At 39.3% G+C, this 27,696-nt stretch overlaps 1 protein-coding gene across 1 annotated transcript; it reads left to right on the top strand.

Annotated features, from left to right (window-relative positions):
- The first annotated feature begins 1 nt into the window (after nucleotide 1).
- DTD1 (D-aminoacyl-tRNA deacylase 1) lies at nucleotides 2-27,617 on the top strand. Its single transcript, XM_058178339.1, has 6 exons — nucleotides 2-133; nucleotides 4,644-4,734; nucleotides 4,996-5,231; nucleotides 6,895-6,992; nucleotides 10,797-10,971; nucleotides 26,166-27,617. The coding sequence occupies exons 1-5, from the start codon at nucleotides 91-93 to the stop codon at nucleotides 10,950-10,952; spliced, it is 624 nt and encodes a 207-aa protein (XP_058034322.1). The 5' UTR covers nucleotides 2-90; the 3' UTR covers nucleotides 10,953-10,971; nucleotides 26,166-27,617.
- Nucleotides 27,618-27,696: the final 79 nt, after the last annotated feature.

The raw sequence follows: 27,696 nt of genomic DNA, 5'->3' as shown, positions 1-27,696 counted from the left end.
GTGGGAAGGGCAGGAAGCGGGGTTGCTTTGCTTCCGGGTCGAGGCCGGAAGTTGTGCTAGGCCGCTCCGGATCCCTCTGAGCCCGGCGTGATGAAGGCCATCATCCAACGTGTCACTCGAGCCAGGGTGTCAGGTGCGCGGGGGCCGTTTATGTTCTGATTCCGTTTTCTGTCAGCTGCCCAGCGCCAGCGTGGTCGCGTTTGCCCCTCGAGGCGGTGGTTTAGAGGCCGTGTCTTCAGCTCTGGCATGCCGGCGGGGCTTCTCGTGGCCGAGCATCTTCCCCCGACCATCTTGACCGCTTCCCGCCGCGGGCTCCTTCAAAACCCACCCACCGCCTGGTTGCTATTAAAGGGTCTTATGTTCCTTTGAGCCCTGATTTGCCTTGAAATGTATCCTCACGTTGGACATTGCAACGAATCCCAGTTCTTCGTGGCCTGTCCGTAGGGATCATGTATTTGTCCACACCCTTCCTTTATCTTTGAAGCAACTTTTAAGCGTGAAACAAAAAAAGGAAGAGTGAATAGAAGCCCTAAATTGTTGATTCGTTATCCTGTTACCACAATACGCAAGGTGCTCTATAGAGAATGGTAATTTGTGAGGATCGGCAGTGTCACTTAGGTGTTTTATACAGCATGTGCAAAACTTACACACACACACAGGCTTCAGAACAACATATTTGACAACATTCATATTTTTATTTAGGCTGAAGTAGTATCCTGGTTTGATTGTGTAGAATGTCCGAAGTATTCTACCTTATTTCATCATTTTATTGTAATATGAGAGTTTTAAAAGAATAATGACTATAACTTTTATGTTTATTATTTATAATGATAACATTTTATCATTGTAAAGTAAATCCTCACAAATTAACATAAGATAAAAATATATCAATCAAAATAATTATGGGAACATAACAAACAGAGAAAGTCCACTCCGGACTCTAATAATGAAAGAGTGAAATGTTTGGTAGAATAAAAACAGAAAATAGGAACTACTTAAATGCCATAAGAATTATGGCCATAAGAATTAGATTTAATACGAGTCCAGATTTGGAAACCACTTGAACAGAGACTAGTTTAGAATTCACCTATCCCCTTTAATTTGTGGAAATATCCTATTGATTAAAATAGGAAATTAACCATATGCTTTGGCATCCTTTGTCATAATTAGGTGGAATTTGATTCAGTAACAGCAAAATTTTAAACAAATATTGATTCTGGAGTAGATTGTTAGAGAAGATTTATTTTTCTTTTAAAAATATTAGTTGCCGGTGACTATCCGGAATTGAAATGCAGAAGTGACATTTGCAGGCAAAATTGAAACATTGGGGAGATTAATGTTAAGTTTCAGATGAATAGGTTCAGGCTTTTTCTGTTCACTGTACTTTTAAGAGTTATGTCTGCGTTGTTAGTTGCCTCCCCAAAATACACATTTCTCACCGTCATTTTGAAGATAATTTTTATAAACATGTATTATTTCCACAAATATCCCATGACATATCCATTGTGGTTCCCATCTGTAAGCATTCTTAGAGACAAACATTGGAAGGTCAGATCACCACAGCACTTTGTTAAGAAGTCTGTCTAGCTGTCCAGAGGAAAGGATAAGGATAGTAGTAGCATTAAATGTCCTGCAGACTGGCTTATATTTGTCTGTGTAATTTTACTAGATCCTTATTTTTATGATTGGTTATATTCACTATGGTAAATTTTCATGAATGGGCACCCCGCCATGACAGTGATTTTGCTACAGTGTCCACAATATCAGTTCAAATTTCTGTGTGCACCCATCAATCCAAAAGGTTCGGGAAGGTTTGTAAATACAGGTAGTCCTTGACTTAAAATTGTTTAATGGTCATCCAGAATTACAACTGCCTGAAAATAGTGTAAAATGAATTACAAATACAAGGCCTGTAAAACACTTCGCAAAATGTTGCTCACCATTCCCGCAGTCCCCTGATTGTGATTTAGGTGCTTGGCAGCCTGTCTGCACTTATAACTGGTTTTCAAGTACCCTGCAATCATGTGATCACTATCTGTAATCTCTGCCAACTTCCCCAGAAAATGAATGGGGAAGCCAGAAGTAAGGTTGTAAGTTGCTGCTACCTTCTGAGGGGACCCCTCTCATCTTTGGGGATTGGTTGAAAGAGCTGCTTGCCTAGGGAATCTAGTCCTTCAATGGGGTGCAGAAATGGAGCTCAAATCTTGAAGATTTAAGCTCCTGTTCTGCAATCCACTAGAGGGTGTCTCTCCTGCACGTGGAGAGAAACTGAAGTACCTTCGGCAGGTTGCAAAAACAGCTCAGATCTTCAGGATTTGAGCTCCCTTCCTGCACCTTGCCAGAGGGGTTCCTTTCCAGGGGAGCTAAATTACTTCAGCAAGCAGCTCTTTCAGCCTCTGTACCCAAGAGCTGAAATCCAAGCAGATAGCAGAGAAGCAGTACAAATTCCTTGTGTGTCCAATCACACTTGGCCAATAAAAATTCTATTCTATTCTATTCTATAAGGAGCTTAGGGCTCCTCAGGCAGATTGGGAAGTCCCAGGAAGTCTGGCATAGGCTGTATGCAAGTGTCTCTTTGCTCGGGCTTAAAATCCTGCTTGGATTTCAGCAGGGAGGGTTTTTAGCTCCAGAGTGGAACCTCCCAAGATCTCTCCTCCCCACTCCAGCATCCCATACTTTTTACCTGAGACTCTGATTGTTTAATCACCTGGAAAGTCAAGTTTAACAACTGTAGTTGGGAGTGCCAGGATTGTGGTCATTTGAGTGAAGCAGTCACGTGATGTCTCAACTGCTTTGCTCAGCAGACAAGATTTGTAGTCATAAGTCAAGGACTACTTATCAAGCCTCCTTTGAATAGACTGGTTATATCAGCAAAGTTTTAAATGTTTTTTTATTTTTTATAATTTATTGAATTTATGTTTAATAAATATAAAGAATAGCCTTATCGGTGAGAGTGACAACATATAAATTTAATAATAAGTTAAATAAGTAGAATTATGTGCTGTCCATCCATCCCATAAGGTTACCCTGGGCCAGGGGTGCTATTCAGCATGTTCTGACAGGTTCTGGAGAACCGGTAGCGGAAATTTTGAGTAGTTCAGAGAACCGGCAAATACCACCTCTGGCTGGCCCCAGAATGGGGTGGGAATGGAAATTTTGCAGTATCTTTCCCCTGCCACTCCCACCAAGCCACATCATGTCCACCGAGCCACGTCCATAGAACCGGTAGTAAAAAATTTTGAATTCCACCACTGCCCTGGGCAGCTTGCAGTAAAAAGAAAAATATACAAACAAAATTTGAAGTGCTATATATAAAACTGCAGTCTGCAGTCGGCCTCCTTGCATAAGGGTTAGTGGGGCAAGCTATATAGCATTCGAAAGAGAAAATCAACAAGCCAAAAAGAGCCTTTTCCAGCTTAACTCCCATTAATTTTGGCTGATAATTTCAAAACCAGAAGAAGGAAACTTTCCTAAATAAACTTATGGAAAAGTTTGATATTTTCTTTGGAATTTGTTGACCTCTTTTGGTTCAAAGGGAGCAAATAAAATAACTGGGGAAAAAATTAATAAAAAGTTGCTAAATATCAAATGCAAGGTTCCATTTTGCAGAAGTCGCCTGCCCCCGCCCGGCTTCCACCATTATTCCCTGCTAATAGAGGCGAAGATTGGTTAAAATCTGGCTATATTGAATGTTATCAAAAAGGTGTAGGTTTCTCATACTCCATAAGCTTGGTGCTGTAGTGTTAAAGGATGGGTATTTGAAAATTCCTTATTAACAACAACTCTGCCACTGCAACAGTAATAGAGCTGAGACAGTAGAACACTTTTTCTGTATGAACTCTATAAATTGTATAAACAATTTTATCCTGCTTCCATTATGCCTATCAAAAGGCAGGGGACAGGAGATAATTCTTTTTTTTAAATCTTTTAATAAACTAGTTTCAGTTCTTACATCAAGACTGGTTAAATTTTGCATGGTTTACAATTCTGTAACAAAACATCTGGATTTATTTAAATTGGCTGTATTTCCTAAGCCTATGAAATAATTTAGTTTGTGTGGTCAGGTTTAGAAGTATATACGTGTAAAATTCCTATTGAAGAGGTTTACTGGTAAGATAGAATTTTGTCTGAAAGAAGATTCCTTTTAGGTATTAAAATATTTAGGTATTTAGTTATTAAAATATTGATTTCGTCCTATGATGTGTAAACTGGTTGTATGAGCATTTATTAAATATTTTGTATTCAGAGATATATTCTGTTTTTGCCTTCTATTTCCAATTGTGTTACTATGTTATATTTTATAATATAATAACTATGTTGTAGTTACTGATTGAAGGATTATAAAAGAAACAAACCCACTACATATTAACCTTTGGCTAAAGAAGTCATATATTTTACATCCCAAAGACATGCTTATGTTTCTTGTTTTTCTTTGAAAGTGGATTTATGCATATGTTTTTTAAAAAATCTATCTCTACTGGGAATAGAATTGACACTTAATAAGAATACAACTCTATAGAATAAGTTGCTTTCCGAATTTAGGAATAAGAAACTTTTACGTGTATGTGTGTGTGTTTGTATTTATAGGGATATGACATAAAATAAATTCTATACATTTAACTTCTTAAAAATATCCCTTATAGTTGGTGGGGAACAAATAAGTTCCATTGGACATGGCATTTGTGTGCTGCTTGGTATCTCTGTGGAAGACACGCAGAAAGAGCTTGAGCACATGTAAGTAATAATAAGGATTTAACTTTTCTTCCACTTTGCAATTTGCATAAGTTTTACTTAAACAAATGATGTTTCCTAAATTTTTGCATCAGTTGTTATGTATAGAATCTATATCTACTGTAAATCTCTTTATATTATCTTTTCTCCCCATTTTCTGGTCTTTATATTTGTAGAATATAATGTAGAATATATAGTATATGTAGAATATTGAATAGCTTAATTTCAGAAAAATTCCATAAAGACCTCTGACTTTTCACACAGGGTTCGAAAGATATTAAATCTTCGTGTGTTTGAAGATGAAAGTGGAAAACACTGGTCTAAAAGTGTAATGGATAAGCAGTATGAAGTGCTATGTGTTAGCCAGTTTACCCTTCAATGTATCCTGAAAGGAAATAAACCAGATTATCATATGGCAATGCCTTCTGACCAAGCAGAATCTTTCTACAACAGTTTCTTAGAGCACCTTCGCAAAGCATACAAGCCAGAATTAATTAAAGGTAAGGCAAAATTTACTGATGAATTGAAATATTTCTCAGGCAATAAGCTAGGCTCCTACAGAAATTGCTATACTTTGTAATTTATTACACTACATTATAATTCTTATTTTAATAAACTAATATGTTTGGTATATGGGAATGAAAATGAGTGCAGATATAAGAAAAAGTCTATGTGAATCACAAGAGAGAAAGAGAGAAATCATAAACATATGAAGAAATACATGGATTTCTGAAATGGCATATTCCCCCATTTAAAAACTAGGGTGAAGAGTATATTTGCCTCCCTTGGTGCCTGGGAGACTTCTGATCTAAGGTCTCACAAAAAGACCATTCTTGATTTCTTTCAGTTGTGTTTATATGTTTTTTAAACCTAATTTCTCTCTCTTTCTGCTTTTATTCAAGAGTGAATCAATTCCTTTATTTAAAAAGGGTGTGAGAGAAAACTCCTTGCCTCTAGGTATATATTTCTTTGAGGCATTTCTTCTTTTCATCATTTATTTTCAAATTCTCCCTCCCCTGTTTCCATGAGTTTGTTTTAAATCAGGAGTAAGTAACCTGAGTCCAAAGGTATTCCATGGCCACTAGAACACCACTGGTGGAATTTTCATTGGTGCCTTTTTTCTATCTGTAGGCAAAAGAGGATGGAATGGATGCTGCAGTGCATCCATTTCTACATTTAGCTCCCTACTTCTCAAAATCCATAAAAAAGAGAGGAATGTTTTTATTCCTGCCACTCAGTGATGTTACTGAGTGGCAGGAATATGCCCTGCAATTTCCTAGTACCTGCTTTAGGGCCAGACAGAACCATGCAGTAGTTCGGATCATTTTACATTTGGTTTGATATAATTATATCTTTTAAAAAATGATTTTCTGGGCTAAAGTACTTAGTCCCCGGTAAAAAAAAAAAAAGGTAAGATCTAGATCAGTGGTTCTCAACCTTTATAGTGCTGCGACCCCTTTAATACAATTCCCCACGATGTGGCGACCCCTGAGGATCTCAACCCCTGAGGATCTCAACGCGCCTCAGCAGCCGCAGGAGGAAAAAAGCGGCAAACTGTTTTTTTGAATTTATCGCACCTGAAGCCGTATTGGCTAGCGATCTGAACTGCTTGCGATTGCCTTGAGGACGGAGGCATTAAAGCGGAGACTCCTCCCCTATTAAATTTATTGCGCCTGAAGTCAGATTAGGCTAGCGATTGGGAGTGATTGCAGCTGGCTTGTTTATCGCGCCTGAAGCCGAATTCGGCTAGCGATTTGAAGAGCCTGCAGCTGGCTTGTGGAGTCAACCATTGGAGCGCGATTCTTTGACTCGCAAGTATACTTCCCATATTTCCGATGGTCTTAGGCGACCCTTGGCAAATTGTCATTCGACCCCCAACGGGGTCGCGACCCACAGGTTGAGAACCGCTGATCTAGATTGATGTGGTAGTAGGAGAGATATATACAAAGTTATCATTTTGAATTTTTTTTAAAGTTTGAATCGCATAGATTCAAGAAGTTATAGATTTCAAAAGAAAGTATTAAAAAGTCAAGATTGAATGCTGTTCATTATGTTTTGGTTTGAATTAATGGGAGAGTATGGTGATTTTAACAACAGGAGAATTAAATATTGTTTATGGACAAGTACCCTTTCTCTTTTTGCCATCCAACTTTAATTTTTCAGATGGCAAATTTGGCGAATACATGCAGGTACATATTCAGAACGATGGACCTGTGACCATTGAACTGGAGTCTCCTACAGCCCCTGTTGACTCTAAACAAGTATGTTATAGTAGTGCTTTTCTTTACCTACCTATTTTGAGATAGTCCATATGTTGATATTAAAAGCCTTAGCTATGTTCTGTGGGCCTCAGTTTTATATTCTGACCTGAAAACAGCTAATCTTCTGGACAATAATTATTTTAAAAAGAAGTGAGGTTTCTCTTTGAGAGTATTAAAAACGTGTTATGAAAATATCACTGCAACAACCATGGAAGAATGATAAACTAGGGCTGTGATACTTTTGGATCATTGTTGCTGTTGCCTCTTTTTCAGCTGAGGTTTTATATGTTGCCAAAGCATTGTTACAAAATCTTGAGTTTATTTTATTGTTAAGTTTATGACTTAATTTACTTAGAGGGTTTGACAGTTTTATATATTGGTCAATAATCTTGATGTATTTTATTGACACTGGATTGTAAGAGAGGATAATTAGAAAAATGGATGCTGACAAAAGTCTGTTTGAATGGAAAAGAGGAAGTCATTCTTGTTTAATTTAAGCTAATGAGAAATGTTAGATCTGATATGTAATAGATCCATTAGCTTGTGGTATGTGTGCCTGGAGTTGGAACCATAGAGTGGGAGGTGCACTCCCAGAGCAGCCGCTGCTGAAAGACTCTGCATTGGCTGCAGCCTCTCTGGGAGTGTGCTTCCCGCTCTGGTTCCAACTTCATGTGGCTGCCCTGGCTCCCGGAAGTCTCAACAGCAGGCGGCTGGCCCAACCGGCCTCTTTTCGGCTTCCAGCCAGGTTTTGGAAGCCACAGAGGGAGCCATCCTCACTGCTCAGATGGCAGTGGCACGGTCTCCCCATGTGGGGCTGCGGCTCCCTTCGCTGCCTCTCTGCCCAGGCTCCTGGAAGACTTGGCAGCAAGCGGCTGGCCTGACCGGTATCTTCTCCATTTCCAGCAGCTTCCAGCCAGGTCCTCACCAGCTTCACCCACATTGACGTGGTAAGGCCTGGGAGGTGCACAAGCGGGGGAGGGAACAGGCACTCACACAGCTTGATGCCTTCAGGCTGCTTGCGTTCTCCCCTCCCCAGGAGGGGCGGGACTTGATGGCACCCGGAAGGAGCCTCTCTCTGCAGGACACACCCCGATAATCAGCCCAAGTCCATATTTTGGGGGTCAAAAGAAAATAAGACCCTGTCTTATTTTCGGGGAAACATAGTAATTTGATGTGATGCTTACATTCTAGTCTGTTGTGTTTTGAATTTTAAAAAAGGACATGTAATCACACAACCCAAATGAATACATTGGCCCTGATTGCTATTCTTTCCCCTAATATGAAGTGGTGTCAGCACTTGTATATCTGAAGTTCTAACCATATAATCTGTACAATATTTTCAGCTTGGGTTGGATTTCAAACTGCTGTAGTCTCTTGAATCCATTGAAACCCGTATTTGATATAGTTGAATTATAAATAAACAAACATTGGCAATTTATATTTACCCTGTTACATGTCCCTAATCTACACTTTCTAGCAGTTTATTCCCATGAAGAAACCTTCCAAAATGCTTCTATTGTTACTTAATCAATTTTTTTCTAAATAAAAACATTGAAAGAAAATAATAGCCTCCAATTGTTTGCTTCTCAAGCTTCTTTGATAAATAGAAGCCTTCAAAGAAAATACCTTCTTTTTTGGAGTATAAGACGCACCTTTTTCCCACCTAAAAGGGGGTGAAAATTTGGGTGCATCTTCTACACCAAATGTAGCCCTGCCCACCCACTGGCCCCCACCCTTTGGCCTCTGACTCCCAGCAATTTACCTCCTTGCAGCAAGCAGCAAGAAGAAACAACCAATTTCAGCTTCAGCCCAGCCTAATTAGCACAGGTTAATTGCTGGTTGGATCGGCCTCCCGACTCGCAGTTGTTTCAGGCTGCAGGGATTGCCATTGCCTATTGCTGCGCGGGCTTCTGTTAATTGCTGCAAGCAGGTAAATTGCTGGGAGTAGATTTTTTTTTCTTGTGCTAATCAAGCTCTGCTGAAAACAAAAATGAAAGTAAAGCAGGCTGCTGTTTGCTGCAAGGAGGCAAAATTGCTGAGAGGCATAGGCACATTTCTTCTTGTTTTTTCTTTTTCTTGAAAAAAAAGAAAAAGAAAACAAAAAGAAATGCCTGCTTTACTTTCATACTCCAAAAAATACGGTAATAATAAATCATTCTCTAGTCTTTTGGCTAGGATCTTTAAAGAGTTGGAGAAATAACATCAGTGATATGTGAGGAGCTGTAACACTTCAAGAAAATTACTACACTTACTAGAAAGATTCTCTTTTAATGCTATTACTAGAAAAGAGGAAAATAATTTTAATATTTAATGCCTATTTTGCAATGTAACTATTGTGCAAATCCCATATGTTTGTATTGCCTGTTGGAAACCAGGCTGTGCTATTAGATTGACATTTTGAGATATGCTGTGACAAAGTAGAATTACCAAGGAGTCTGTTCTGGAAATGTTGTTGATGTATATGTAAATAAGTTCTAATAACAGTCTTGTAATGATGAGTATACATTGCCAGCATTCTATTTAAAGATTTTCATTACTGATTACAGAATGATCTTAATTATAGTGAGGATCTGTCACTTGCATATTTTTTGACATGGTAGGAGTTCTGAGTAATATTAGCTTCCTGTCAGTTTATTTGAACTTTTTCCTGGAGTGTTTTTAAATATGTGGAACTTAAATTGATTTAATTTAAAGTTTAGCTAATCTGGTCAACTCTGATTTCTTTTTTCCATATTGTTACTGTTGCTGCTATCAAACATATCTTTGGTGATTTACATATCATCTTGGACAATCCTTTTTAAAAATTTTGGTGGCAAATCTCTACTTACGGTATTTAGAGATAACTTCCTATTGTAAACTGTTACTACACTATAAAACAGTGAGACAGATAGATTAATGTGTGGCAGGCTTATATGCCAATTCTTCTATATATTTTTTCTGCTCACACCATTTCCAGGTCTAATAAACATTACCCACCAAATCAAGGTACATATATTTGCTTACTATCAATGGCATATGAGATCTGTTTCAATTCCCCACAATAGTCTATGCTATACAAAATAGTCAATCTTTGTGCAACAGGATCAGTGGTCTCAATTGTCATAAAAATGGCAATTCCTAAACATTCTTGAAAACATACTTATTTCATGGGGCATTCTTTCTTTGACCACAAAGTGGCGATATATGAGAAAAGTCCCTGAAACAACAAAGATGAAATTTGTTAGAAGAATTTCAATAGCCTTTCTCACAGCATGACTTCTTATCAAACAAGGTATGTTAACTATTCACTGCAAGAATGTCTGCATCATGTCTAACTGCTGTTTTATGCAGTTCTACCCTGCACTTTTTCTTTATGGTTTCCTCCTCCCTCACTTTCTCCCATCAAATTGCATTTTTCTCAAGACAATAAACTCATTTATTGGTGCATTTATTGCAATAGACTGACATAGCTACTCTCTTAGAAGTAAGGAAGTTTTTTTATGGATAATATTTATGGATATTATCTCCAGCCTCCAAAATATTTATAGTTCTCTGCCTTTGGCCTTTTTCATAGACATTCTTCCATATTCCCCCCACTCCCATAAGTTTGTGCATGTAAAATGTTCTTTTCTGAGGTCTATATTGCCGTATATCTGATGAAGAGGATTGAAGTAATCTTCAAAAACTTCCTGTTCTTTCCTATTTGTCTTGTTTTGTTGCAAAAGGTTAACAGTTTTTTGAAAACTAAGATTTTGTCTGTGCTGTTGCATTACTTCAATTTACATTCATTCACAAATGTGCTTTTCCCTCTTTTCTTTGCAACAGTTAGCAAAACTTGAGAAACAACAACAGAGGAAAGAGAAAACCAGAATGAAGGTCCCTTCTGAATCAAGCAGAGAACGAAATCTTCCTAAAAGTAAAAATGATCCAAGTGCAAGCAGTGGGGCTGAAGGAGATGTTTCTTCTGAAAGAGAACCCTAACTTCTCAAAGCATCTTCAGGTATGAACTTTCTGCCTCTGCTCTTGTTGAAAAGATCCATTTCCTGCCATTTTAAGTCTTGTATAAATTATTATTTTCTTTTCAATCCTATAAATAAGTCCTTTTTCAATATTTAAAGCTGCTTCCGCTTCATTTCATATAGCCCAATTTTATTTTCTTTGTGTCGTTTCCTCTCTCCCTTTCCATTTTTAGTGATTTTTTCACTTCCCCCACCTCTGCCTGGGGCAGTTATACCTTCTCTGATAAATAATTAGAAATTTCCTTTATTCCCAGAACATTCTGGACTATGGCCATAGCTATTTATATATTCCAACTTCTTAATCACTGAGAGACATTTAAGGAACAAAATGTTTTAAAATATCTTATATATTCAGGGTATGTTTCTCCACTTGATTGTAAACTTTTAATGACTTTTTTTGTGATTTAACATACACCAATTTTTCATGTGATATATTAATTAAAATCTGCCAAATAGGGCCTAGGTCCAGATCTAAAAGATCAAATGAGCTTTATTTCTCCTATAAGTTAGCATAGGGAAAAATAATAATGGAATGCATAATAGAATGTAATTTACCTGGAAAGGGAGGAGGGGAGAAAAAATATGTTACTTTTAATTGAATGTATGCATAATTAGTGAAGCCATGTACCTTATTGTAATCTGAAGAGCAATTGCATGTTCTAGGATGGGATCAAATGTAGTGTATCATAAAAATGAGGAAGGAAGTAGGACCAGTCAAAGTTGAGTAGTCAGTTGAGGAAGAGTCTTATAAAACGAGATTACACTTAACACTGGAAAAAGTGGTCATTAGTTTCTCCCCTTCTCTCTTGAATTTGTACATGGCTCAACTTGAGAAAAAAAATAATAGAAATCACAATTATGAAGTAGAAATTTTCTATCTTGAAATAATATTCCTTCTTTAATAACTGCTATGTACTGCTTAGTTGATTAGAGCAATTTATAAATCCTGGAAACAAAATAAAAATAAGTAAAACAAACAAGTAAACAAATAAGTAAAATTTGCTATAATTAAAACATTTCTTTATCAATTGTGGAATATTTATTTATTTATATTAGCATACTTAGCATACTGCAGACATTAAGGTAAAACTTCAAGGCAGCTTTGAATAAAAAACAGTTCAAAAGGATTAAAAGCAATGAAAGCAAGTAAAATGATTAAAATAAGTAGCTAGAAGCCTGTATATCCGTTTAAAATTTTTTTGTGTGTGATAAAAATGTTAACTTCTGCTGGGAACTCCTTTCAGAGTTTGGGCCACAATACAGAAGACTTGATCCTGGGTTGCCCTTAGATGGGTTCATTGTAACTAGGGGAACCTCTTTGGATGATATCAATAAGCAGAAGATGCTTTCTCTTAGTGATTTGTATTTTGCCCAGAAGTGAAGTAGCAGCCAGTGCAGTGGTTTAAGTATAGGTGTGGGATTTTCTCTTTGCTTTCTTCTTGAGCCCAATGTGTTTGCCAAATTTTGTGCCAGCTGAAATTTCCAGCCTTGATGCAAAGTGTTATGATTAAAAAACTCTTAAAACATAAAACACTCTTAAGACATTATAGCTTGGAGTTTATCAGTACATGAAATAATAGTTTACAGTTATTTTTTTCCAGAAAGCAACAATAAGCATCAGCTAAAGCTGATAAAAAGATGCTTGTGGCTGTTGGTCCAATCTGGAAAACCAGAAAAAAGATTTCAGTTCAGAAGCACCCTGAAGCTATATATTGTTCCTGGAGAATAACTTCATTCAGAATAGATTTGTTTCACAGGAAGGTTAAAAATACCTTGCAGTTTGAGCATTTTGTTTTCTGCTTTTTTGTTCTTAAAACTAGAAGATCTGGACAAGTATTAATTAAGAGATTACAATGGAGAGTACTTACTCCCAGTAAAAATAATTGGTTTAGGACATTAATACTTTAAAGAGACTGCTTCTTCCGTTCATTGACAGATAAGAAAAAAGAAAAAAGCACACATGATGTCCTGAAAAATCTTCATTTCTCTCCACCATCATGTTTTAGTGGTTAGAATGTAGTACTGCAGGCTAACTCACTGCTCACCCCAGGAATTCGATTCTGACCAGCTCAGACTGAGCCTTCCATCTTTCCGAGGTCAGTAAAATGAGGACTGATTGTTGGGGGCAATATGCTGACTCTTTAAACCGCTTAGAGAGGGCTGTAAAGCATTGTGAAGTGGTATATACCGGTAAGTCTAAGTGCTTTTGCTATTATATGCAAATTCTTCAGATACTGGGGAAAATCCTTTCCTCTTCAAAAAGTTCAGAATGAGCTTTTTGAGGGAGATAGAGAGAAAGAGACAGAGAGGGACAGAGAGATAGAGAGAACTCAAAATTGGGTGAAGTTCCCATTTGCTACCACAATTTGAACTTAGTTGTGACTAGTATCCATGCTATGCTGTTGCAGCAAAAGTCCAAAACTTGCGTTTATCAGATTGCTTTTAAATCCTTAGTCTTAAAAGGGTTGGATGATTGAAAGTGTGCTGGATCTTATAAAAGGGACAAGTCTGGACTACTGCAATGCTCTCTACATGGGGCTCCCCTTGAGGGGCATCCGGAGGCTGCAGTTAGTCCAGAATGCAGCGGCGCGGGTGATTGAGGGAGCCCCTCGTGGCTCCCGAGTGACACCTATCCTGCGCCGGCTGCACTGGCTACCTGTGGCCTTCCGGGTGCGCTTCAAGGTGTTGGTGAATGTCTTTAAAGCGCTCCATGGCATAGGGCCGGGATACTTACGGGACCGCCTGCTGCTACCGAATACCTCTCACCGACCCGTGCGCTCTCACAGAGAGGGGCTCCTCAGGGTGCCATCGGCGCGACAGTGTCGTCTGGCGACACCCAGGGGAAGGGCCTTCTCCGTGGGGGCTCCCGCCCTCTGGAACGAACTCCCCCCAGGACTTCGTCAACTTCCGGACCTCCGAACCTTTCGCCGCGAGCTTAAAACCTACTTATTTATCTGCGCTGGACTGGGGTAGTGTTTTAATGTGTTTTAATGTGTTTTAAGGGGTTTTTAGTTCCAAATTTTAATTCTGGCCAATTTTAATAAGTTTTTTAATTGTATTTTTAATCTGTATTTATAGTATTGTATTTTGTATTGTATTTTTATTTGGCTGTGAACCGCCCTGAGTCCTTCGGGAGAAGGGCGGTATACAAATGTAAATAATAAATAAATAAATAAATAAATAAGAATAAATGTTTGTGAATGACAATTGATAACATTACTGTAGGTGGTCATTTTTATTACTTTGTCATATTAAGCAATTGTTTTCCTGTAGGTCCTTTATATTTCCTTGTGTGCTGAGACAAATAGCAACTTGATTTAGATGAATGCTGATGTTTGCATAAAACATGGCACATAGCCCAAGGCAGTGATTAAAAGAGACAGGCTATAATTTGGAAAGAGTGTTGTCTCAGCTCTCAGTATGCGATGAAATCACTAGATTTTTCCACCTCTCTCTTTGCAATATGTGAAGAGCAGTAATGCTGTTTTACTATAGAGGAGTGAAAGAGTTATTGGGGATATATCATTCATACAGTGATTCAAAATAGAACCTCAACCAATTCTGGGCATTCTTGCCTTGAGCATGGCTTCTCTTTTGGCTTTTAGTTAAACAAGAACCATTGTTTGCCAAGATGTCCAACTTGATACGTTGTGATTATTACCTGCCCTCAAACCAGCATTAACTTTCTGATTCAAAGGCAAGTGTCACCCACAATTTTCATATTTAGACCTCACAGCACATTATGATATAACATTGAAGGGATTGTGCCTATGGTACCATGGTGTATAAAATTGCCATAGCTATAACATATCTGAAATATTTTTAACGCACAAAATATTGTACAACTGCTAATCTACTCTTTTTATTTCCCAAGAAGAGCAAGTCAGTGCTTTAAAAGCTGATTGATGTGTTTAAGTCTAGCATCACCAGATCAATACAGATGACACTGCTTGCCTGGCAAAGTTGTCATCTAATTGTGTCACTGGATTGCTGGAACAATTTATTTTAACCTTGCGAAGGAATTAATTAACAAATTTGTGGGCTGAGTAATTATTTGTCCGCATGATGGAGCAATTTGACAACCACTTCATGGTGAATTTTCTGTAAGTCCTGAGACTATTTTTGGTGTGTCCAGGGTAAGTCTCCTTTCTCAAAATGAGTCACTGAACATTTTGCTCAATTTTCTTCATTGAGTTCAGTGACATTTTCATGAAATTCTGAAAGAAAGTCATTCAATCAAACAGCTTCCTATGTTTTCATTTTGAAAATTGTGCTCTCTCACTTCCCATTATGAAGACATTTAAAGCAAACATCCTGGGCAGTGAAAACATGATGTCTCTTCATTTTAAATCATTCAGTAAGAGACTAAGCTTGAAACAAATGAGGGGAAAGGGAAAATAATGTTCAAATTCATTGACATAGTAAAGCAAAAAGGATGCTGGATATGTTGAAGGAAAAATATTCAAATATCAGAATACAGACTCCTCTGATAGCAGAGAATTGACTAAGAATCATTAAAACTGTATCACCTCTAATGACTACATAGATAGACCTCTGTAATGATTGGTTCCCAATCTGGTCTTCATATCTTTCAATAGTGTACACATGACACTGTAATCAAGCTTGGTGCTGATCATTTTTTTCTTCTTCTGTTTCCTTCCACCTTTCTGCATTATAAATTTCTCAAGAGAGTTGGAAAGATATTCAAGAGAGTATTTTGGACATATCTTCACATGATTTGTCCAAAATACAAAAAATTGTGCCTCATCATTTGGATGTTGAGTAAGAACTCTGGACTAATTTGTTTCCTTGGCTACCTATCTAGAGTTTGTATTCAACCATCACCACATGGCTATAACTGAAGATTCATAAAACTTCCAAAAAGACCTGCTGAGGGCATAGTATCCAAACTAGCTAAAGTGAAGGCCTTGCAAAATTTGAAATTTGAAATAGGCAGTTCTAGTATTATCAAAGCCTAACATGCACAGACTTTCAGTAGAAAAGTGCAGCAACTGAATTTTGTTTAGGGCTCTTTGTTAATAAAATTTATTTATGTAACAACAAAAATTAAATTGTTGATAAATATAAAAACACTTTAAATAAATTTTATATTTATTGTTACAGTCATATTTAAGACAGATATGGGGAACTTTATTTTTCTAAAGACTGCACTATTTTACTTTATTCTGCTCCCAAGATATGAGGGAGTGTGGTTGAAGATACAGAGGATAGAAATAAATGTTTGTTTTTCTACTTGAGTTTTTTATTTTTAGTAAGCCTTTGCAAACTCATTTCACTTTTTTCCTCTGAAAAATGTATACAAATCATATGATTGAAAATAAATTATTTGTTTATTAATATTAGTGTCCAAATGACATTTTGTAAGGGCAGCAAGAATTGGTGGAGAGTTTCTGCGATATGGTGTTATGGTAGCCATTACCAGGCATAACATCATAAAACTGATGGAAGGTATAAAGCTTCTTGGTATTAGCATAGGTAACTGCAGTCTCCTTAGTTCCTCCTCAATTGCTTATCCTTTCTGGAATTGCCAGTATTGCAACTCTACCATTTTTTTCCCATCATGAAGTCAAGATGGATGCCTATTTGGTAGGCTCAGTTTGTTGAGAACTTTGAGAATATTGTGGATGGTGTGTGGAGGTATTCAGTGATTCTGGCTGGTTTGGTAGCAGCCAGAAATGTTGGAACCAGCTAACTAAAGGTAGCTGAGTGGGTGACGTGGGTAGTGGGCTCTCATATTTCAGAGGCTGACTAGTAAGCAGGTACCAGGCAGCAAAGCTCAGTGGTGCCGTGGATCAGCTGCCTTTGCTTTAGTTGATAAGCAGTGAGAAATGGACTCTGGGGGACTTAGCTGCTGTCTTCCTTGGGTCTGCCACCATAGAGACCATAAAACAGGTCGAAGAAGTGTCGGTGGCTGTAGGATCCTGATTTTTTGAGTCTCCAGTGTAGTGGAGGGCTCAGATGTACAGGTGGTTTGTGGCAGATAGGACAAGAGTGCAAACCTGTGGGGAAGCTCTCTTGTGTTTTGCAATTACTGTTTAAAGGGCCACATGATAAAGCAGCAATTTTGCTGTCTGGGAAGATTTGGGACTGAAGTTGCTGGTGCCTGGATTTAAGACATTATATGGATCAGGAGTTTTATATAGCTTGATAGTTGATGCACAGGCTAGGTGTATCTGGGTTCTTTTGTTCCCATCGTAGAGAGAAGGGTGGGCTGGGAGTGCGGCCACTTAGTCCCTTTGGGGGGGGGTGTTACTTCTCGACTGCCTGGGTGAGGGGTGGTTGGACTGGGAGGGTAAGAGAAAATCTTTTGGGTTCAGAGAGCTCGAGAATTTGGAAGGAAGGTTTGGATGGGGGCCCTGCTCAGGTGGAGGCTCTGAGTGTGTACAGAAGTGCCAGAACATGCACAGAGCCTGTCTATCTAGATTGTTAAAGATTGGATGTGGCTAGTTCTTGGGGATTTGAGGGGATAGGGGAATCGGTTAGAGAGGAGAGATTGCAGGAAGGGCATTGTAGAGATGATGAGCATGAGAAGGTACAGGGCAGGCCAATTTTGGGGAAGGCAGCCCATGATACTAGTATCATGTTCTGGCCCCTGTGGCCCCAAGACTTGGTTTCAGAACCTAGGCTCTGGTCTCCAGTTGCTGCTGCTTTAATGCCTGTTTGACTTACAATACAGTTCATATCATCCATGGTCTGATTATGGATGAATGAGCTGACCTAGCTTGTATCACTAAGTCCTGGTTGAGACTAAAGTTGGGGTCTTCTTTGCAAAGGTCTGGCTATGGTGCAGGGGTGAAATCTAAAAAAATTTGCTACCGGTTCTGTGGACGTGGCTTGGTGGGGGGGTTCATGTGACTGGGTGGGCGTGACTATTTGACTGGGGGATCAAAAGACAGAAACTCACTGTCCTGCTGGAGCAGGGTTGGACTAGATCAGAGGTGTCCAGCCTTGGCCACTTTAAGACTTGTGGACTTCAACTCCCAGAATTCTGGGAGTTGAAGTCCACAAGTCTTAAAGTGATCAAGGTTGGAGACCCCTGGACTAGATGACCTTCAGGTCCCTTCCAGCCCTGGATTATCCTCTGAAGCTGCGTCTAGTGCCAGGTTTGTATTCCTTCCTTCCTCTTCTCCTTCCTTCCCTGCCTCCCTCCCTCCCTCCTTTCTCTCTCTCTCTCTCTCTCTCTCTCTCTGTCTGTCTGTCTGTCTCTCTCTCTCTCTCTCAAAAACGACCCCCCACACACACCGTTTTTCCTCCCGGCCTACCTGAAGCCTGCTAGCCACACCAAAAAATGGGGAGGGGGGGGAAGTCCGTTTTTCCTCCCAGCAGGCTTCAGGCTTCAGGGAGCCTGCTGGGAGGGAAAATGGACTCCCCCCCACATTTTTTGGTTAGCACCCAGCTGAGCTGCCTGATCATCAGAGGTTTTTTTTTTAAACTTTTAAAAGCTTTTTTTTGTCTGAAGAAAAAATGCTTTTAAAAGAAAAAAAAAACCTGATGATCACGCAGCTCAGCGGGGTGGGCAGGGATTTTTCTACCGGTTCTCAAACCACCCGCCGCCATTGCTACCGGATCGGGCGATCCGGTCCGAACCAGGAGGATTTCACCCCTGATATGGTGTTATTCAAGTGCCTGGAGGTGCAACTGTTTAGAGTTTGGGAATAAAGCAATTTCAGCTCAATCCTTGTAAGATGGAGGGGCTTTGAGTTTTTGACTCCCCAACATTTTGTCCTGTCCCAGGCTAAGCACACTCAAGCACATGGGGAGGTAGTTTTTTTTTTTTTTTTTTTTTTTTGCATTTATATCCCGCCCTTCTCCGAAGACTCAGGGCGGCTTACATTGTGTTAAGCAATAGTCTTCATCCATTTGTATACTATATACAAAGTCAACTTATTGCCCCCCAACAATCTGGGTCCTCATTTTACCTACCTTATAAAGGATGGAAGGCTGAGTCAACCTTGGGCCTGGTGGGACTTGAACCTGCAATATTGCAAGCAGTTGCTGTTAATAATAGGCTGCATTAGCCTGTTGCGCCACCAGAGGCCCCTTCAGTTGCAAGCTTTGCTAAATCATTTGGCAAGACAAAATATGAGTGTAGTAGAGTAACAAATTCCCTGAAGCTTAGGAAGCTCCCAATTCAAAACAGAAGGCTGAAAAATGCTTAGGTAAATTCCCAAGAGTCAAAAGATTTGTCAGCTGTCAGTTCAGAATCAAGATTGTGAGGTTCACAGATCAGGCGTCAAGGAGCATGGAGTAAGAGTGGATCATTGTCAACAGAGAGGGTTGATCTCTAGAAACAGACAGGTGTTGCTCATTTGGAAGGAGGCGGCTCCTTTCTTGCAAGCAGCTCTGTAGAGGGCCTTTGCTCTCCACACTTCTTTGAATGAAGAGTCCTTGAGTTGTGTGTGTGTGGCAGGGGGAGTGGCAGCTCAGCTTCTTCAGCTTTGGAGAGCAGTGGCAGCTGTGCCTGCTGGTTACCTCATCTGTCTCTGTTTGATAACTTTGGAGAGTTGGCTGTTCATTGTCAGTCAGTTTGAGCAGCCAACTCCAAAGTTAAGCTCAGAATCTGAGTTTATCATGATAGTCTGCTGACTTGTAATCTTTGATTTTGGATGGGGTTGCACTGGGGGTGAAATGCTCCCGGTTCGGACCGGACCGCCCGATCCAGTAGTGAAGGCAGCAGGTGGTTCGGAGAACCGGTAGCAAAAATCCGTACCACCCCCACATGCCCAGTTGAGTTGCATGATCATCTTTGGCTGAAAAATGCTTTTAAAAGTAACAAAAAAAAGCCTCTGATGATCACGCAGCTCAGCTAGGATTGTCAGAGACTTTTAAAAGCATTTTTTCTACAACCTCTTTGGCCGAAGAGGTTGTAGAAAAAATGCTTTTAAAAGTAAAAAAAAAAGTTGGCCATCCCAGTGGTGGGATTCAAGTAATTTAACAACCGGTTCTCTGCACTAATGATTTCTTCCAACAACCAGTTTGCCAAACTGCTCAGAAAGTTAACAACCGGTTCTCCCGAAGTGGTGCGAACTGGTTGAATCCCACCACTGATTACCCACCACCACCAAGCCACATCCACAGAATCAGTAGTAACAAATTTTACATTTCACCACTAGGTTGCACTCCCCCAGACTGAGTTGGTCCTCCTAGACTCAGAGCTCCTGCTTGATGAGCAGGTGGCAACCATAGCTCATGGGATGGGATTGTGTGGGAGGCTTTGCACACATGCATCTTGGTTACCAGTTGCACCCTTTCCTGGACTAGGAGGCCTTGCTGACATCGTTCTTGCCTTAGTCCCTTCCCGGATTATTGCAATGCACTAATGTCCTTGAAGACATTGTCCTTGGAGACTGTCCTTGAAGACACTCGGAAGCTACAACTAGTTCCACAATACAGCGTTGCACATTATATTCAATGCTCAAAGGTTTACCCATTTTATACCTTTATTGCGCAAGCTGCACTGGCTCCTAGTTTCCTTCCAAATGCAATTCAAGGTACTAGTTATCACCTGTAAAGCCTTACATTGCACAGGATCTGGATATTTACAGGACTGCCTTTCCATAAAAATATCTGCTCCTCTTTTTAGATCACATAGGATAGGCATGCTTCAGATTCCTTCTGTGAAATATTGCCACCTAGTGGGACATGAAAGTGTGCCCTTTTTATGGCTGCTCCTACTTAGTGAAACACTTCCCCTCCCCCCAGCAATTCAGCAGGCCCCCAACTCCTTTAAGCCCTTTTCAGAAGGCCAATAAGACCTGGGTTTTTATTGTAGAAGTAGAATAAGATTGAATAGATAGAAAATATGGAATGAGTGGAGTATGCTATGGGGCATTCCAAGGGAATAATTAAGGCACAGAGATTTTGTTTACTGTTTTATGATTGTTTTATAATTATTGATTATATAGTTGTGAGCCTAAGATGGGCAGACATATAAATCTTAAATAAACAGCTTTTTAAAATAAAGGCCTTCTTCAGTGCCTGGAAATCCACAGAAGTCAGAGCTGTTATCTGGTTGTTGAGCCTTGCAAAAAGCAGCATCCTTCAGGAAATCAGCCCTTCCTGCAAGTCCAGTGATTGTTGTGCCCTCTCATGACAGAAGTGGAAAAATTTGATAGTTTAGCTTCTATTCTGAGCAATCTACACAATAGATGAACTTCATAAAATCTGGACGTTCCAAAATTAACAGTTGCAGGAACATTGATATGTCAAAAGCAGGCAGGTAAATGGGGAATATGGCTTTTCTATCCTAAGTAATTAATAACATGATAATGGAGAAAACTTACTTTTGTATGTGCGAACATATGTGCACATACACATATATGAAGTTTAAACATGATTGATACATATGCTTGCTCCATCATCCAACATTCTATGATCTAAAAATGTAATTAGGCAGAAAAATGATCTGAAAATTGAGTGATGATCCTTGGAAACGATTCTTGAACAGAATTATCTGACCCAGAGTTTAAGATTGATACAAGTGGGTTTATCTACTGATTATGTAGATAAAGGTGGGGGTTAGTTTTCTTGACAATAATATAGAAGCTTCTGTGGCTCAGTGGTTAGAGTGAAGTACTGCAGGCTACTGTGAGTATTAAAGGTCCCCTCAACACCTCACAGAAGGATGGGGGGAGGCGTGATATAAGCCAGAATAATATTTCGGGCAACACTGAGGCGGATAACAAAAGACTCAGGCTGGTAGTGGTGGCACGGATGGGATAGATGCGATAAGGACACACTGGTGGCGGTGATGGGTGAATAGTGGGGCTTAGTGAGGCTGAAAACAGGTGGACAAGTGATGTGAATCCCGTGCTTCAGGAACGGGCCAGCTGAGCAGCGCAGACAGATGATGTAATGAGGGCGCAACTCCTGCTGTATTCGGGCAGCAGATTCAAACAACAGCTGAAACATATTGGAAGAATGCTGATGGAAGGAATCTATAAAGCAGGCTGAGGAGTAGACGCCCTCAGATCTGACTCTATTCCGTTTAGAGCGGTCCAGCTTTCACCAGTCGCGGCTAAGTAGGATCATAAAGGTATTGCATGGCCCACATTCATTTAAGCTTGAGTTCAAGGCTTGAAGTTCTGCTCTAGAATTTGCTGATATGATCCATAATCCATTGTGAGGGATTAATTTCATCCTGAGATACAAATATTCTCCTTTATTGTAAACCATTGTTCCCTCAATAATTGTTCAACCAGGTCCTGAGGGTGCAATGTTTTCATTCTGCAAACTCTAAAAATCCACATTAATGTAAAAGTTTAATTTTTGCCAAAACAATTCCAGTAATCTGCTGGCTCAGACAGATAGTCTTGGCAAGCCTGAGAGAAAGGGCAGTATCCTTTTTGGGGAACAGTGGTTTTCCTCCTATGTACACTACTCTTGTTCAGTGTTTTTCTTACAATAGATTGATGAATGCAAGAGTAGCCTGCAGAGGAGTACTATATACCTTTCTCCTGGAGTGATTTTTGTTGAACAGCCACTCTACAAAAGTAAGAATGAAGTTGCATTTTCTCCATCTGTAGACTGTCTGTTTATCTGAGTTGACTGAAGCCAAGGTTTTGGCAATGGTTTTGTGTCCGTTTTAAGTATCAATAACCATTTTTCTGAAATCTGAAGAGGGTTCTTTTGATTCACTTCCATTGACCTGTGTTATGAAGAACAGGGGACAACTTGTGCATGTGTGTTTTTGTTTTAATGGGGAAGGCTGTCTCTCAAACTCAGAGTAGAACTTATTGACTGGGATATCTAACTCAAATTTTCCCTTAAGAAAGCTAATTTATTCCTAAGGCTTTGCACACTTTTCCAACAAAGGTAGTCAGTAAATGTTGATTGCATTCAATATAGATGTAATGCAGTACACTGTTTCCATGTGTTGCTTTTTAACAAGTAACTCTTATATTTTTATAGGATTTAGATGAAAGTCTACAGGTACTCCTCGAGTTACAAATGTAATGGAGCCTGCCCATTCCATTTGTAACTCAAGGATCCATAAGAGTGAATCTTGTACCTTGAACGAGATCACTCCTTCCTTTTGCCCATGCATTCGCTAAGCCAGTGTGCGGTTCATTAAGTGCACATGAGGTATCTCAGGGTGGGGAAGACCATGGAGGGGCCTAGTGATGGAACAGGCCCCAAGGTCTCCCCAAGCCACTAAGATACCTCATGCTTCCTTCTCCCTGCTGTGCCGGACTCACTTACCTTGCAAAGATCTGTTTCCTCTCTGCCACGGAGACTTGAGGGAGAAACTTCATGTCAAGCTACCTCCGACAATATAAAAGGAAAGAATTCACCTTGACTTCATTTGGAATGAAAACAAGTACTTTTACTTTTACAGTCTGGTTAGCAGCCAAGCAAAGCTGGAACTGAGACAAAATATGGCTAACATATCATATCCCCCCAATTGTCCCTCCTCCTCCAGGAGGTCAGGGTGGTCTGGTCCAATGCCAACTCCTTCACGGCCCCTCGTGGTAATCTTCTTCCACAGGTCTCTGGATGTCAGTCAACTTAGGAATGCAGTGTCGGTTAGAACAGCGCGCGCTGATAACACTCAGTAGTTAATTATCCCTCCCACCTGTTATGTCAGCCGACATAAGTAATAGGCTCCTCTCCCTCACCCTGGACGGAGGCACGACACATCTCATTTCCTTACAGTTTAAACAATAAACATTTTACATTCTATCTACTGGTATAGTCATTCAAAAGTATATGAAAATTGGAGTGGAGGCTGACACTTCATCTGCTGCAGTTTCTTCACCTTTGAGGGAGAGGAGAGTCAATGGAAGCTCCTGGGTTTGCGGTGCCTGTCTCCTGTTCCTCCCCTCTCCCCTCTCCCCCCTCCCCTAATTCCTTTCTGCCACCACTAGAACACTTTTCACCCAGAGGGAGAACTGATGGAGACTGGAAGCTTTTGTCTGCTTGCAAATGGGGCATTTGGAAACAGAGTGATTCGACATCTCCTTGTTTTTTCATATTGGACAAACTTTTGTTTTGGTAGTAACAAATATTGAAATTGTCAGCCACAGGAGTTGTCTACCTCAAACTAACATTATTCTTCTCCAGGTAATTTGCTCTCATGGCCATAAGCAGTCAAAATGCTTCAAATTCCTTTCCTCTTGATTCTTACTTCTGTCTTCCTATTATAATTCCTTTTCATCACCTTGTTTTCAATCTAACGTTTCTGGATTCAACTCACAGAATTCTATTAAATTTAGATTTTATCTACAGTATCAATAAACTGTTAAAATACTGTTTAACACAGCATTTTCTAGCCATATGCTGTCCAAATGAGCTAGTTAGGGTCCCTTAATTCTCAGTTAGTAATACTTTTCTGCTGATTGTGTATTCGGGGAGTTTAAAATGCTATATTGACAACAAATTGAATAGGAATTAGCAGACTGAGACAGTTACTAGTAGGTTTAATATAGTTCTGGGCTGCACTGAAGAAACATCATATCGAAGACACAAAGTCACTATTCCTCTCTACTTGGCATTAGGGAGACCATACCTGAGATACTGTGTATGATTTAGAGCTCCTCATTTTCAGTTGAATAATGACAGTCTTGAGAGGGTTCAGAGATAGCAACAAAAATGGTACAAGGAGCTGAGGACTTGCCCTATTCAGAATAGTAAATAACTTGGGATATTCAGGAAGCCATATATAGGTACATGTAGAAACTACAGGGAAGAGGGCATGAATTATTTTTCCATTGCCAAATAAAGTAGGACTAGAAATTATGAGTATAAGTTGCAACTACCTAGATTTCATTTCAACATAAGGGGAAAAAAAGAGAGTAAGATCTGTACAATAATGGAATAGTCTGTCTATAAAGATTGTGTAGGCTCCATCTCTGGAGATTCTAAAGATTTTATATAGTGCTTTTTTTTCCTCATGGATGGGTTAAAATGATTTTCCACACATTGCAGGTTGGAGTAAATAACCTCATGGGGCATTCTAGCTCTACAATTTTATGATCTCTGACAAGAAGGCACGTGATTCGAAAGGTAGTCTTAGTGTAGGAATCTTAGGAAGATTAGTCTTAACAATAGTAATACTAGAATTTTAGGAAGATTAATACATGTAATTTTAGGAAGATTAGACTTCCTGCTAATTTTTGTCAAACTTATTGCTTTCAAATCCATGCTGAATGTTCTTGATTTTCTTTTAGTGCCGTTATTCCTATACCCTGGATTACTTTTACAATTCAAATCATTTACTGATTGTAAAATTCAGTGGCTGCTATTTATTTATTTATTTATTTATTTATTATTCGTATTTGTATACCGCCCTATCTCCCGAAGGACTCAGGCATTAAGGTTGAGTTGTTGGGCTAGAATATACTTTGAAAAATGAAGTCTCCATGTTGAAAGGATCCACAATTTCATGCCATTAAGCATAAGAAAACTATACAATTTTTTCTTTATCTCTTTCACCACTAAAATTGGCAGTAGCATCATCCATCTAACTTAGATACTGTATACCCATATTATAACATCATATTTGGCAATTACATCTCTGAGTAAATGGCCTCTGGTGGCTCAACGGACTAAGTCTGTCTGTTATTAACACAGCTGCTTGCAATTACTGTAAGTTCATGTCCCACCAGGCCCAAGGTTGACTCAGCCTTTCATCCTTTATAAGGTAGGTAAAATGAGGACCCAGATTGTTGGAGGGCAATTAGTTGACTTTGTATATAATATAAAAATGGATGAAGACTATTGCTTAACACATTGTAAGCCGCCCTGAGTCTTCGGAGAAGGGCGGGATATAAATTCAAATTTAAAAAAAATGGGAGTGTAGCCACAGAGATTTCCTGGGCAGCATTAACTAGTGATTAACTTGCATGTTGTTCAGGACACTATTTAAGAAATGTACTTGTAGCTATTGAGTGGAAGGATTTTCCAGAAAAACTGCCTCAGCTATTTATACTGAGAAATGTCAGGCAAATTGCTTGTAATAACATATAGGGAAATTATTTTGAAAGTTTGAACAGATGTTTAAAATGCTACTTGAAATCATTTGGTCTTCTTTTTTCATGATTAAACTGAGAGTTAAAGCCAGTGGCAATTAAACATGTATCTGGAGAATGGAAAGGTTTTTTTTTTCCTGTATGACATTATGATTTATTTTCTTTCTTCCCTTTCTTTTTAACAGGAAAGCTCATAAAACACTACTGGTGACCTTCTGTGCTCATTAGCTGAGGATGCTAAATTTCCAGATGAAAAATTATTTGATGCAGGAGGAGAATTTGACAGAAGTAAGGATCTCCATCATGCTGTATTACAAACAACCAAAGGAATGTTATCAATGTCCACCGTTAATAGGTTTTAAAGCCAGCTTCTTTTTGGGTCATTTGCAGTATTTTCATTGCAGAAATTATATAACTACCCTTCCATATAGTTAGGTTTTATATAACTGTGAAATGCCCACATTATTTTACAGTGCATATGGTTCTTGGCATAAATGCTCTCATCATGATAACAGTTCCTCCCCCCTCTGCTCTTCCAGTGGGCATCTTCAATCTATCAACAGCTAGAAAGAACGGCTGGAGGAACAGAATAGAAATGCCTCCTGCATTTTGGAAGCTCAGTACAACTGCAGGTGTTCTCCATCTCCTATGCTTCCCCCCACCCCCAACAACCTGAATCCTCAAAGGAATCCCCAGGCTGTTTTGTATTTTCCAAGCTGATGAAGAGACAGAGGATAGTCCATCATTTGTATTTTGAGCTGTGTGATGCTTAGAATGTCTCTTAAAGTTCAACTCAATACTTGAAATTAAACATCCCTCCCTCAGTAAAGGATGGGTTAAATCCTGATAGAATCCTTTTCCAGCTGAAATGTGTGGATGTCTTTCATACTGTAAACATTGCCAGTGTAGTGGGACAACTCTATCAGAGTTGTTGTTTTAGAAATCAGTCCTGTGTGTGGATATCTACAGAGCTCTTTCTGACATTTTTCTGTGTTTCCTTTCCATACTGCCAGACAATATGAGGAGGCCCATACTGTGTGGGAGAGAGTCTCCTGCATCTTCTACCTTGCAGACCTTGAAGTGAGGGATAGTCACAGCAGTAGCTCCTTCACTGTTTAGCTTTCCTTGGCTGTACCTGAAGGAGCTGTGCTGCATTAGCTCTCATCTCATCAGTGGTAACATGGAGGCTTCCATTACTGATGATGAAAGTTTGTTACGCAAGTTGTAGCAGCATAAATATAAGAAATCTTATGATCCATTTCATTAAAATACATTTTCTCTTACTTTTTGTTCCTTGTAAGAGCATGCTTTTACTTTTGGTCCATCTAATGGACTGGTGTCAAACTCGCCACGTCACATTGCCGTCACGTGATGTTTTTCCCCTTCGTGGAGCTGGGGTGGCTTGGGCATCCGGCCTACGGGCCACCAGTTTGACACTCCTGATCTAATGTATCTTTTCAGAACGAAGTGTAAAATGCATTGTTTGTGTGTTGAGTGTGTCTGGCTGTACAATCTGTGGAAAAAACTGAATTCAAGTTAGATTAATTATTTAACCTGTAAACTTTGTGTGTTTATATGTGTCGGTTAAATTTTTTCAAAGGGAAGAACTTTATTAATAAAGTACAGCATCTGAACAACTTTTCTATGTGCTAAGCCTGGGGTTTTTTTTAAGACACTCAATGTGTTTTAATGTTAGATATCAAAATTATCCATTAG

The sequence above is a fragment of the Ahaetulla prasina genome, chromosome 3, assembly GCF_028640845.1.
Source record: "Ahaetulla prasina isolate Xishuangbanna chromosome 3, ASM2864084v1, whole genome shotgun sequence".
In the NCBI taxonomy this organism is placed as follows: domain Eukaryota; kingdom Metazoa; phylum Chordata; class Lepidosauria; order Squamata; family Colubridae; genus Ahaetulla; species Ahaetulla prasina.
Note: the sequence above shows the minus strand (reverse complement) of the source record. Positions and strands in the feature narration are given on the sequence as shown.

What these genes read in the sequence shown, in the direction of transcription:
- DTD1 (XM_058178339.1), top strand. Translation starts at nt 91, where the DNA reads ATGAAGGCCATCATCCAACGTGTCACTCGAGCCAGGGTGTCAG. An exon ending in CACTCGAGCCAGGGTGTCAG is followed by an intron (nt 134 to 4,643) that starts GTGCGCGGGGGC and finishes TATCCCTTATAG; the next exon opens with TTGGTGGGGAACAAATAAGT. An exon ending in CAAGCCAGAATTAATTAAAG is followed by an intron (nt 5,232 to 6,894) that starts GTAAGGCAAAAT and finishes TTAATTTTTCAG; the next exon opens with ATGGCAAATTTGGCGAATAC.